Source organism: Peromyscus californicus, unplaced genomic scaffold, assembly GCF_007827085.1.
Source record: "Peromyscus californicus insignis strain IS unplaced genomic scaffold, ASM782708v3 Scaffold_5__1_contigs__length_169319896, whole genome shotgun sequence".
Taxonomy (NCBI): domain Eukaryota; kingdom Metazoa; phylum Chordata; class Mammalia; order Rodentia; family Cricetidae; genus Peromyscus; species Peromyscus californicus.
Window position 1 is genome coordinate 134,001,402 of NW_026294573.1, and position 14,268 is coordinate 134,015,669.

General features: G+C 36.5%; 1 protein-coding gene across 14 annotated transcripts in view; it reads left to right on the forward strand.

Moving 5' to 3' along the window:
• Sntg1 (syntrophin gamma 1) overlaps positions 1–14,268 on the forward strand; it is a 728,018-nt gene that overhangs the window by 465,921 nt on the left and 247,829 nt on the right. For all 14 annotated transcript variants that reach the window (XM_052717737.1, XM_052717738.1, XM_052717736.1 and 11 more), the window contains one exon: positions 6,848–6,930. In XM_052717737.1, the coding sequence (XP_052573697.1) occupies positions 6,848–6,930 (83 nt within the window). The remainder of the gene's footprint in view (positions 1–6,847; positions 6,931–14,268) is intronic.

Here is a 14,268-nt window from a genome sequence, read left to right on the forward strand (position 1 = left end):
TACCACTAGAAAATCCTAAGCCAAATGGAGAGCTACTTCCTTTATATTCATGCCTGCATTCCTTTCTGTGTCCTACATCTTACTTCCTCTCTCTACCCAGCTACAACACTTCCTCTTTCCACCCAGCTCTATCACTTCCTGCCTGTCTGTACAGACCTCTATGGTTAACTAGAACTGAAATTAAAGGTGTATGCCACCAAACCTGGCTCTGTTCCCAGTGTGGTCTTGAACTCAGAGTTCCAGAATAATATCTGCCTCCAAAATGCTAGGATTTAGGTTGTGTGCTACCACTGCCAGACCTCTATTTTTAATATAGTGGCTGGCTTTTTCATCTGATTCTCAGATAAGCTTTATTGGGATGCAAAAATAAAATATCACCACATGGATATCCTGATTTTTTTTCCTGGTTTTGCCAAAAAAATGCTTTGAGTTTTTCTGTTTAGAATAATATTGCCTGTGTTCATTGTAAATTGTCTTTATTGTGTTGAGACTTATCTCTTGTATTCCTGTCTCTCCAGGAATTTTATCATGATGGATATGAAATTTTGTGAAAAGTCTTTTCTACATGGGTTTTTTTTTTTTTTTTTTTTTTGGTTTTGGTTTTGGTTTTTCAAGACAGGGTTTCTCTGTGTAGCTTTGCGCCTTTCCTGGATCCCACTTTGTAGCCCAGGCTGGCCTTGAACTCACAGTGATCCACCTGCCTCTGCTTCCCAAGTGCTGGGATTAAAGGCATGCACCACCACCACCTGGCTTTTTTTACATTTAACGAGATGATCATGTGATTTCTTTGCTTGAGAATCTATGTGGAGCCTTACATTTGTTAAGTTATGTATATTGAACCATCCAGCATCTCTGGGATGAGTCCAAGTTGATCATAATGGATACTCTTTTTTGATGTGTTCTTGAATTCAGTTTGCAAGTACTTTGTTGGGAATTCTTACATCCAGGATTATTAGGTTTCTTGGTCTACAATTATCTTTTATTTTTAGGTTTTTCTGATTTTGGTATCAAGGTAATACTGGTTTTGCAAAAAGAATTGTGAAATATGTTCTTACATTTTTATGGAATGAATTTTGGAGTATTGGTATTAGTTGTTTGAAGAATTCTGAGCTGAATTGATCTGACACTGGCTTATTTAATTATGACATTTTAAATTGCTGACTATATCCCATTAGTGTTATGCATCTATTTAAAATATTTTCCCATCTTGATTCAACATTGGTAGATTGTATATGTCCATAAATTTATCAATTTCCTTTAAATTTTCCATTTTGGTGTGTGTTAGTACCATTATTTCTGTTTAGTTTCTATCTGAAAAACCTGTACATTGATGAGACTGGGGCGGTGAAGACTTCTACTATTAATGTGTGAGATTCCATGTGTGGTTTAAGCTTTAATAATGTTCCTTTTACAAATCTGAATGCCCTGGCACTTTGGGAATAGATATTCAGAATTGAGACCTCATACTGTTAGATTTTCCTTTAATGAGTATGAAATATCCTTCTTTGTCTCTTCTGGTTAATTTTTGTTTAAAGTCTATTTTGTTAGATATTAGGATAGTTAAATCTACTTGCTTGTTAGGTCCATTTGATTGGAAAATCTTTTTCTAACCCTTTGCTCTGAGGTAATGTCTGTCTTTAATATTGAGGTGTGTTTCTTGTATGCAGCAGAAGGGTAGATCCTGTTTTCATTTCCATTCTGCTGGATTGTTGCTTTTTATTGGCCAACCAAGTTTACTGATATTGAGACTTATTAATGACCATGGATTGTTTATTCCTGTTATTATGTTGTTGGTTGTGGTCGTAGTGTGTGTGTGTGTGTGTGTGTGTGTGTGTGTGTGTGTGTGTGTGTGTGTTTGTGTGTATGTATGTATGTATGTATGTGTGTGTGTGCATGCATGTTTCCCTTCTTCGGATTTCTGATGTGAGACTATGTATTGCCTGTGTTTCAATGAGTGTATTTAATTACCATAGATTGGAACTATGTTTTTAGTAGTTAGAAATCTAGGGATGGATTTTTGGTTAGAAATTGTTTAAATTATATTTTGTCATGACATGTCTTGTAAGATTTTCTGGCTATAGTAGTCTGGGCTAGCATCCATGGTCTCTTAGAGTCTACAGCATGTCCGTCCAGGCCATTTTGGCTTTTATGGACTCTGCTGACAAGTTAGTTGTAACTCTTATAGGTCTGCCTTTAGATGTTACTTAACCTTTTTCCCTTGAAGCTTGTAATATTCTTTCTTTGTTCTGTATTTTTGTGTTTTGATTTTTATATGATATGGGGGCTTTCTCTTCTGATCAAATTATTTGTTGTTCTGTAAGCTTCTTCTACCTTTATAGGCATGTTTGCTTAGGGGAGTTTCCTTCTATGGCTTTGTTAAATATATTTTCTGGTTTTTTCAGTGTGCACTCTTTTTTTTTTCAAATTTTTCTCAGGTTTGTTTTATTTCATGTGTCCCAGATTTCCTGGATGTTTTGTGTTAGAAGTCCTTTAGATATTACATGTTTTTTTGATAAATGAATCTAATTCTTTTATTGTATCTTCAACACCTTTGAGTCTCTCCTCCATTTCTTGAATTCTTTGGTGATGTTTGTTTTTATAGTTCCTGTTCACTTCTCCAGATATTCTATTTCCTGAATTCCCTCAATTTGTCTTTCCTTTATTGCTTTTATTTAGATTTTCATGTCTTGAATAATTTTCTTCAGGTGTTTGTATGCTTGTATGATTTTTCTTGGCTTTCTTGTCATTCTTTAAGGGATTTGCTCACTTCTTCCAATTTTGTGGCTGTCTTTTCCTAGGATGATTTAAGGAAGTTTTACTTCTCCTCTTTGAGGACCTCTATCATCATCATAAATTTGGTTTTAAGATTATTTTCTTTTAGTTCAACTGTTGGAATATTCAGGGTTTGTTGTACTGAGATAGCTATGTTCTGGTTGTGGCATATTGCTCTGGGTATTGTTGTTTGTGTTCTTTCACATATGTTTAGACATCTGAATTTGGAATGATTATAAATCTAGTTGCCAATTTTTCAAAATTATTCTTTGTTGGATGAGTGCTTTCTTCCTTTGTTTCTGTTTCCTCTCTTGTTTATTGGATTCCTCGGCCTGTTGTTAAGCTAGATGTCTGATGGCTTAGATGGCCTCTGATATACCAGGGAGTTCTTCCCCATGTTTGGGTCTGATACTCTGGCTATGAATGCACATGGCCTCTGATTTGGCCCGAGAGTCTTCTGGGATTCAGATGCAGTTCTGGCTTCTGGTGCGGTAGGAGGCTTCTGCCTGTTTTTCAGGGATTTGGCCTGGTCTCTAAGATTCAAGATGCTGGTGTGACCTCTGGGGATCAGGGTTCTTTCCTGGCCTTGGATGGAGTAGAAGCCTTCTGCCAGAGGTGTGGGTCAGGACATAGTGATGAGGAGAGGAAGGGCAATTGGAATTATGCTGGGCAAGTGCTGGTGGTTTGGGGAGCAGTCTTATCTGGGATTCAGGATGCTGGCCTGGCCTCTGGTGGAAAAAGAGGCTTCTGCCAGAGGTGTGGGCCATAATATGGTTCCAATTATCTATTGTGAACACCGATGTTAGATTCAATTTTATATAATGAAATTCACTCTGATGTACCACAATTTTCTTAATTCTTTAATAAAAATTAATTTTAGAATGGAATATCAGTATTCTTTTGTATTTCATAGTCTCTAGAATAAATGCATGATTCTTTGTAGTTATTTTTTTTATAAAATTAGCTAGATTCTTTTCATGATACTTCTCAATTAAGTGAAAATATTAATTTATTAGTATTAACTTACAATAACATCCTTTCAGTTTTTGCTTTAGTATCTATTAGCCTTCTTGACACTGCTAATTTGTACTTTCTCCTCTTTTCTACATAGTTCTTGCCATAAAATTAACTGCTATATAACTTTTGTTTTACTTGTAATAATTTTTTTACTTTTTGCTTGTTTAATTTAAATTTCTATTCCACTAAATTTTTCTGATATAAGTATATATCATTGAAATTATAGCTGGATTCTTTTTGTGTATTCATTTATAATTTTATTTTTTTCTCTATGATATTTTAAAATACAGTCACAGAATTTGATATTTTTTGTTTTCAAGAAGTAGGTATCATTTGATGCTATCACATTTAAACATGTAAACATATTCAAGTTAAAATGGATATATTTCAAAATAATGACATTAAAATAATGATATAAAAATAAAAAAATTAAAATTTACACAAAATAGAAAAATAAAGTGTAAAGTTTAAGAGAAATTATTGTTGATTCTTGTTTTATATATGTATGTATTTTTAAGCTTGCGTGTAAGCACACCATGAGCTTTTAATACTTAGGGAGACCACAAAATGTCATATTCCCTGGAACTAGAGGTACAGCTGTCTCTATGCTGCCATGCTGGTGCTGCAAATTGAACCCAGGACTTCTGCAAAAGTAGCATGTGCTCTTAACCACTGAGTCATCACTCTATCCCATTAACTCAAAAATTTTGCATTTGGAGAGGGGACAAATTTAATCTAGGCAAATGACTTTTTAGCTGCAGGAAATCTGTAGCATTTTGAGTAATAAAAAATAGAACAAGTCTTGAATGTATCATGTTAGGAAGTAAAACCTTCCTAAGAAATTTGGTGCTTAAACTCAACTGTGACTTTTCAAAAAATAATTGGTTGGTCAAATACATTAGAAACTCCAAAGTAATAATGTCTGGTCACAGTGAAGAATCAGAAGTCAGGGAACTTGTAATTTCTATACAATGACATCTTTGAAAATTGTGTACCTTTAGTACATTAGTCAATGATTTAAATTGATTAGAATGATTGATTGATTAAATTAATTATTAAATTAAAAATATGTGTTACTATATTTTTCATAAAATTTGAATGCATATTTTTGCTTTGTAATGTCACAAAATTAAAAGGATTTGATCAGGATTTTTGAATGCATACTAAGAGCACATGTGAAACTAGTTTCTACTGATAGAATCAGTCCATACTTTGAAACAAAGCATAAAATAAAACTTTACAGATTAACAAAACTTTTCAGTATTAAAAGTCTGGGTAGAGGGATTAGAGAAATGGCTCAGCATTTAATAACACTAGCTGCTCTTGAGAGAACACAGATTTTATTTCTAACACAATGTTATGGCTTACAACCTTCTGTAACTCCAGTTCTAGAAGATCTTGTACTATCTTCTGGCTTCTCTTGGAATGAGGAATGGGAAAAAACAGAATACAATATTTTTAAGAAAGTCTGATGTTTCTGAAATTCAAAATAGACTCTCTCTCTCTCTCTCTCTCTCTCTCTCTCTCTCTCTCTCGCTCTCTCACTCTCTCTCTCTCGACTTATATCATTGTCAAGCTCTGGCTTTGGTGTAAGTCAAATTTCTTTGTGTTTTATTTTTCAATTTTCATATTTTTCTTTCGTTTTTTTATTAAAAAATTTTCTACTCACTCCACATATTATCCACAGATCTCCCCTCCTCCCACTCCCCAGTCCTCTTTCCCATGCCACCTCACTTCCCCACATCCCCCAAATTGAGGTTTCTCATGGGGAGTCAGCAAAACCCAGCACACTGAGCCTAGGCAGGTCCAAGCCCCTTCCCACTGCACCAAGGCTGTGCAAGGTGTTACACGACAGGCACCAGGTTCCAGAAGCCTATCAATAGACCAGGGACACAGATCCTGATCCCCCTGCCTGGGTACCCCCCAAACAGTTTGAGCCAAACAACTGTCTTCCATATCCAGAGGGCTTAGTCCAGTCCCATGGGTGCTCCACAGCCACCAGTCCACAGTTCATGGGTTTTCTCTAGTGTGGCCGGTCATCTCTGCATGTCCTCCCATCATGATCTCGATGTCCCTCACCTGCAGTATCTCTCCTCTCTCTCATCAATTGGATTCCCAGAGCTTAGCCTGGTGGCTGGTGGTGGATCTAAACAACCCATTTAAAAATGGGCTACAGAGCTTAACAGAGAATTCTCAACAGAAGAATCTCAAGTGGTTGAAAGGCATTTAAGAAATTGCTCAACATCTTTAGTCATCAGGGAAATGCAAATCAAAACAACTCTGAGATACCATCTTTCACCTGTCAGAATGACTAAGATCAAAAACACTGAAGACAGCTTATTTTGGAGAGGATGTGAAGCAAGGGGAACACTCCTCCACTGTTGGTGGGAATGCAAGGTTATACAACCACTCTGGAAATCAGCATGGCAGTTTCTCAGAAAATTGGGAATAAGTCTTTCTCAAGACCCAGTTATACCACTCTTGGGCATACACCCAAGGAATGCTCAATCTTACCACAAGGACACATGCTCAACTATGTTCATAGCAGCATTATTCATAATAGCCAGAACCTGGAAACAACCTAGATGGCCCTCAACTGATGAATGGATAAAGAAAATGTGGCACATATATACACAATGGGATACTACTCAGCAGTAAAAAACAATATCATAAAATTTGCAGGCAAATAGATGGAACTAGAAAATATCATCTTGAGTGAGGTAACCCAGACTCAGAAGGACAAACATAGTATGTACTCACTCATAAGTGGATACTAAATGTGAGGGAAGGAATGGCCAGACTGCAACCCACAACTCCAGAGAGGCTAGCTAATAGGGAAAGATCCTAGGAGGGACACATGGATGACCCTGTGAAGGAGAAGTGGATGAGATCTACATGAGTGGACTGGATGTGGGGGTGTGGTGGAGGGTGAGGAGTGGGGGATGAGAACATAGGAAAATGGGAGGGTCAATTTTCATATTATTATTGAAAATAATATGAACTAGACAAAGTCATTCTAGAATAGCATGACATTATATTATGCTTTTGTCTCCTGCAGGTGCTCCAAGTGATCAAAGCAGTGGTACCTCTTCTCCTCTTTGTGACAGTGGCTTGCACCTCAACTACCATCCAAACAACACAGTAAGACAGCTGGACACAGTTGAGACTTATTAATAAGGATGATCTAAAAACATAAAATATACCTGTACTGGTGATTTGCTAGTACTATTGCTGAGTCTAATTTTTCTGATAAACCTGAACTCCTCATGAGTTCACTATCATTTAAGTGTTAAGAAAAGTCAGAAGGAAAAACAAGCAGCCAGTTATTTTACCTGATATTCATTCTTTTTTCCAGGCATGCATTCTTAAATCCTCTGTAAGTGTTGGAGACTTTGGACTAGGACACTCAGAGGGATAACATCATTTTAGGGCATTGCATGCAACATATAGTTTCATGAACTGCATGATTTAACATGATTTTATGGCTTTTATTTTGATACCAGTTAGCCAAATATAACCATAACTTGTCATTTTTTGTAATCTTTATGCATACCATGGAATTACTACAAGGAAAGAAAAATCTAGCATATACATTATGATAAGGAACAATGAACTACATGTATAATCAACAAAATATGCATTTAGTACATTAGCTTTAAGGAATTAAATTGAATTTTTAGTGTTTATTTTCCACATTTGTTTCTGAGTAAATTAGTTATTTTTATTAAATATTTTTGATATTTCTTATTTTAGCATTCAAAACACATTCTAAAGAAAAAAACTGTTCTCTCTGGTTTCAAGTAGACTTAAGTATGAACTACCAAAATTGACATGCAATACATATATATTTTTCTGATCTCTAAAAAAGCACTAGTCATTCAATATTAGAAATAATGATCTAATTATGGAATTTTGTTTCAAAAGACTACCTTTGAACATTTGCAAGTCCAAGTAACTTTTGATGTTTCTCATTATATTGGCATTATTCTATAGCTGGATGACATAAGTTTTTCAGGTTTATTATCAAATTTATTTATTCATTTATTTTGTAATTAGCAACATTTTTTAACTTATAGCACGAAAGAAAAATTTTTCAATTTTTTATTAATAATCCTTACTGTTTTATTTGTAAACAGTAAGGAGTCTCTCATTACAATGTTTCCATACATGTATATGGCATTCCATGATTACATACACCGTTCTGTCACCTTTTATTATCCTCTTCTCCATCACTTTTTATTATTCCATATCCATAACTATCTCCCTTTTATCTTCCTACCTTTCCCACCCTAGGTTCTATATATGAGAGAAAACACACTTACATATCTGCATGACACTGACTTATTTCACTTAACAAGACATCCTCTAGTTCTATCTATTTTCTTACAAAGAATATAGTTTCTCTACCCTATCTCATTTATGGCTGAATAAAATTCCATTGTGTATATTTAACACACATTCTTTATCCATTACTTCTTAATTTCTTTTTTAATTCTTTTCTCATATTACATCACAACTCCATTTTCCCCTCTCCCCCTCCACACAGGGCCATGCCCCCTGCATCCCCTCAGACAGGAGCAGGTCTCCCAGAGATGTAAACCAAACAAGGCATAACAAACTACAATATGACCAGGAACATATCATTACATCAAAGCTGAATGAGGCAACCCACTATGAGGAAAAGGGTCCCAAAAGCAGGCAAAAGATTCAGAGACAGTTCCTGCTCCCATTGTTAGGAACCCCAAAAGAACACAAAGCTACTCTGACAATACATAAATGCAGAAGACCTAGATCAGACCCCTACTGTCTCCGTGATCGCTAAAAGTCACCGTGGGTTACAATCAGTTGAGTCTGTGGACCATATTCTTGTGGTGTTCTGTAGATGAATTCCTAAATGGTCTTATTAAATAAAAACACAGAGCCAAATATAGGGATGAAAGCCTTAGAGAGATCAGGGAGATGCTACCAGCTGCCTTACCTCACCCACTCTGTAGCTTCCAAATGTGAGCTACTTCCTATCTACCCACACGTTTCTATGCCTTGCTTTTCTGTCCTCTTATTGGCTCTTAGCCCATCTACCTCACCTCCTTGTGACTGACTGTCTATACAGACCTCCAAGTCTCTATGGTTGGTACTGAGATTAAAGGTGTGTTTCACCACGCTTGGCTCTCTTCCCTAGTATGGCCTTGAACACACAGAGACACTGCCTGATATGTGATGGAATAAGGGCATGTGCTGCCTAACATTGCTTACTTAAAATAGATGTCCTTCCCCCCCACGACTGATCTCCAGTCAAGCTTTATTTATCAAAGCACAACTAACATATAACCACATTTCATCACAAAATAAAATATCATCACAGTGTTCCTAACCAACCTTGTTCATGCAGAATTTTTTTTCTTTAAAAACTTTATTATTCATTTTACAGACTAACCACAGATCCCCCTCTCATCCCCCCTCTCACTCTCCCCCAGCTTCCCCCTTCCCTAAAATACACCCTGTTCCTTCTTCCAAAAGGATAATGCCTCCCATGGGCAGTCAGCAAAGCCTGGTACATTCAGTTGAGGCAGGACCAAGCCCCTCCTCCCTGCATCAAAGGTAGTCAAGGCATCCCACCATGATTAATGGACTCCAGAAAGCCAATTCATGCACCACAGATAGATCCTAATCCCACTGCCAGGGCCCTCTCAAACAGACCAAGCTACACAACTGTCTCCTGTATGCAGAGGGTCTAGTCTGGCCCCATGCAAGCTCCACAGCTGTCAGTCTAAAGTTCGTGACTTTGTGAGGAACATTTATAAGAGCAATGGCTATTGGTGGAAACATAAGACTCTTATCAGTCCAACAACTTCTGGATATAGTTCATTAAAATTCCATTAAATTTTACTTACAGCAGAAATAATTGTTTTATAATAGATAAAACCAAAACACTGATCTCCTAATGATACCAAGATCTGAAAACTATGGTGTTCAAGTGAGCAAAAGAGTTACACACACAAAGAAACAGTGATATAGTCCTTGTTACAAATGATTGTGTTTGTGTGTATGTTTGTGGGTGTGTGTGTGGAGGTGTGGGTGTGTATGTCTGATTGTCTGTGTTGCTTAGTTGAATCAAGGGCATCATGCATATTAGGCAAGTGATGTTCCACTGAGCTTCCTTTGCCCCATTTGCTTACACACACACATACACACACACACACACTCACACGCACATGCACACGCACACACACATACACACACACACACACACACACACACACACACACACACACACACACACACACTTTTTTTTGCTGAACATCCTTTCCTTGGTGCCCATTATCCTCATTTACTGTGCTTGTGCTGGTGATGTGACAGCTCCATTCAAGTGTTTGCCTGAGATTCACAGGCCCTGAACTTCAGTCTATGTATTCTGTGTGATTGGTACAGGCAACAAGAAAGGCCTCCTCTGGATAACCACCAGAAGAGATGGAACAAATCTTTGCCAGTTAGTTGGTTACATCATCCTGTGCATCCTCCAATCTTTCAGGTTTCCTCTGAGATCCCCATTAGTTATGTTCATAAGACAGAAAAAGTATCCCATGTTCTTAATCTAGATTTTGTCTAAAGTCCTTTACTTCCTCTGTAGTAATGGCAAGTAGAGAAATCATGATTAAAGGTTTAAGGGAAGGAATCATTATGGTTTCTTTTCTACTCATTGACTTGCTTTATAATAAAATTACAATGACATTCTTTAGAAACCTACCATTTGGGCATAGCAATTACTACTAATTTTGCAGCCTCACTGTTTTTAGCATAGACAGTTGTATAGAGTTTGAATACCATATACCACATACATTCTATACTGATATAGGTTCATTCACATTGTATTATTATTCTCATCATTAATATTGGAATATATTATTACATTGCTGGATGTATTTTACTGTAATGAAAGCTTATAATGGTGATATAAAGAAGAATAATCAACATGAAAATTTAAATAAAGCACATTTATAATGAGAAAGTGCTTGTCTATTTCCATTAAATGAAGTCTTCCTGAACTCTATAGAGGCATTTTATGGGGTACTATAGGGAGTAGTTAATTATGGTTTCTGAGCTCAAGAATTTTAATCAAGTTTGATGTAAAGAATAAAAGAACTAGAGGGCTGAGAAGACTCTAAACATGGATATAATTGAGATCTGAAAGCTGTAAGACTACTACCAAATGTGGCTTTGCTCCTCTTGAGGGCATCTATTGATTCTGCTGTCTGACCTGAGTGCAGCTGGCTCAACTCAATTTCCCTTCCATGCTGTGGATAAGCTTCAATACAGTAGGGGGGACTAGGAATTCTCTCTATTCTCAGATTTACAGTTATTGTAACTTTGTTTAAAAACAAAGAGATTAAATGGAACTGCATTTTGAATATCTATGTACTGTTTTTAAAACAAATTTTGAGTAACTGGATATTGTTTTGCTGAAATATCCTTATGAAAACTCTTTAAAATCCAAGAGAAATCAAGCATTAAATATGAAATTTAGGTTGCTATTTTTTAGTGCCTATTCCTTCATGGACAAAAATGTCACCAATTTCAAGGACACAAATATCTCTTGTTTTACGGAAGCAGAGTTATCTGAGCCAAAACCCAATGCTTAATTTCCCTCCTAGAGGCAAAATGAAGAAATTTGTTTTGAGAAAATAACACTTACTCAGAGAGTCAGATAACACAACTTTAAAAATATTTTCCTCATCCTTATACCCAGAGTCAGTTTTCTATGCCTACTTATTCTAAAATATATCTGGACTGGCATTTTGTTCCACATTCAGTTCTATTTTGTCAATTTGGTTGTTTTTCAACGCCATTATGTAATGTGTATTAAGTGTTGGAGAAAATTCTGTTGTAAGCAATTTATTATGTAAACACTGCCTGTTACATGCACCTGGTTAATATTTGAAGAAAACAAAATTCTTGATATTGTGAAGTAAATTTCTGGAAAATGTGCTTCTCAAAACCTTGTAGTTATTGTTTTAGGCCACTATATAAGTGACCATAAATATGTGACAACTGTTAGTAAAAGTAAAAGAAGCCCTAAACTATATATCTTCATGATTAAAATAAATTAGAATTATCTTTATTGATATTAAATATTCAACTGTGAATATGATCTACAGTAACATATACATCAGGCTGGATCATTCTAAAAGTTGAAGTTGGATAGGTTTCATGATTTTTACACAGAAGTATAAAATAGGAAAATTAGCTTTCCAAATTAAATTGTAAAAGCATTAAATTGCAATGATAACATATTTTCAGATGTATGACTCCTAACAATGTTATGAAAGTATTATTCTAACTTAACAAGAATGATTGGGGTCCAGCCCCTTATAGCCCTTTCTCAGGGTCCATGGCAGAATCTAACAACCAGCTGAGGATTTAATCTTAGGGGTATTGAATGAATCTATGTACACTGAGCTCTTTCAGTCCATTCACTTTATTCTTCTAAATCAATTATCTCTACACAGCCTCTTTTCTGCTCTCATATTTATCTCCTCTCTTGTCTGATGCTCTGTATCTTTTTTCTGCTGTTCTCCCTTTTTTCATCTTAGTTCTCTTTCTCAAGTTTCTGAAGTTTCCAGTTTATAAACTCATACAATCAGCAATTCTTTGGCCAAAGCAAGTTCACAAGACTTGAATTCTTTCAGGGTTATAAAAGCAGATAAGTGTTTACACCAGGCAGTGACTGTCAGGCTTTTTTTATTACTCAAGGAGGGGTGACTTATAAAAACCTCAGTGAACTCTTACAGGGAAAGAGTCAAATGGGAAGGAGAGGAACCTTGAATCAATTAGGGAAATCCAAGAAGGGAAAAAGAGGAATCTGTGTGCAATACTGCATTCCTAAGTGCAATAAGTTTAGATAATAAGCTTATTAGTAAACCAAGGTGAAAGTAAAAGGAGTTACGAATTTGTAAGTTCAAGGTTAGCTTGGAGTAGCACTTTCCTATCTGCTGACAGGGGAAGTGTTCTGGGTTGCTAGGCAACCTGTATCACAGTATGTAACATTTGGTTCTTAAAAGCACTTTTACTCCAAGTAAATACCAACCGGTGCAAGCAGTAAATCTCTTAAATTAGGGTCTTGTGTTAATAAACATGAATTAAGGATTTAAGAATAGTGAGATTATCTTCTCTTATCTGTAGGTGAGATGAGCAAATGCTTATCTGTAGTCTAAATGCTTATCTATCTACAGTCTGTCCTTGGATGTTTGAGAAGTACCTCAGATGAAATACTTTTGTCCAGAGATGGCCCTGGCCAGAAGTTGGTTAATAAAGATAATTACAGAAAGACAGATTCTAAGTCTTCTAGAAAGAGGAACAAAGGCCTGAAAAAAGGAGTCTTGACTGTGTGACTGTAGTCGACACAGCTGGGGAAAGTTATCCAAATACCAAAATTGTAAAGGGGAAATTCTGCCCAATAAATGGTTGACACTGTTAGAAGTTCTTGAGAAAAGAATCAAATGGGAAAGCTTCAAGAGCACACAAGAATTTGCTGCAGTAAACAACTAATACAAAAGCAAATGTTACCAAGACTTGAGTTTTTGGCTTCCCTCTAGACGTGCTCTTGGCTCTTTCAGGTATAGATTTACCAGTGTCAGCTGAATTCCTACTTCATATTTCTGCAGCTCACAGCAACAAATTATGGCTATCATTGTCTTCAATATTGTATTGCCTCAATCATTCGATATTGTTTCATATATTCTTATTTATTCATAGAAAATTATAATGAAAAGGAGCAATTCATATTAGCAGAATATGGGAAATCACTGTTAAATAACCTACCAAAATATGTGAGCAGAATATAAAATGACCAACAAAAAAATCAAATTATTCTTTTTTTATTATTTATTTTTTATTTAAGAAACTTTTAAATTAATTTTATATATCAACCACAGATCCCTTGGCATCCCTCCTCTCACTCCCCCAGTCTTACCCACCTTGCCCACCCCACATGCCCTCCTCCAAAAGAGTAAAGCCTCCCATTAGGAGTCAGCAAATCCTAGTAATTCAGTTGAGGCAGGTCCAACCCCCACTCGACCCCACCCTGCATTAAGACTGAACAAGGCATCCCACCATATGGAAGGGGCTGCAAAAAGCCACCACATGCACCAAGGTTAGATCCTGATCGTAGTGCCAGGGACCCCTAAAACAGGCCATGCTACACAATGGTCTCCCATATGCAGAGGGCGTAGACTGGTCCCATGCAGGTCCCACTGTTGGTCTAAAATTTGTGAGTTCCTAAGAGCTTGGTTCAGTTGTCTCTGTAGATTTCTCCATCATGATCTTTACCTGCCTTGCTCATATAACCCCTTTTTCCTCCCTTTGACTGGACTCCTGGAGCTTGTCCTGGTGCTTGTCTGTGGATCTGTGCATCTGCTCCCATGAGTTACTGGATGAAGGCTCTATGATGACAGTTAGGGTATTCACCAATCTGATTTCTGGGGC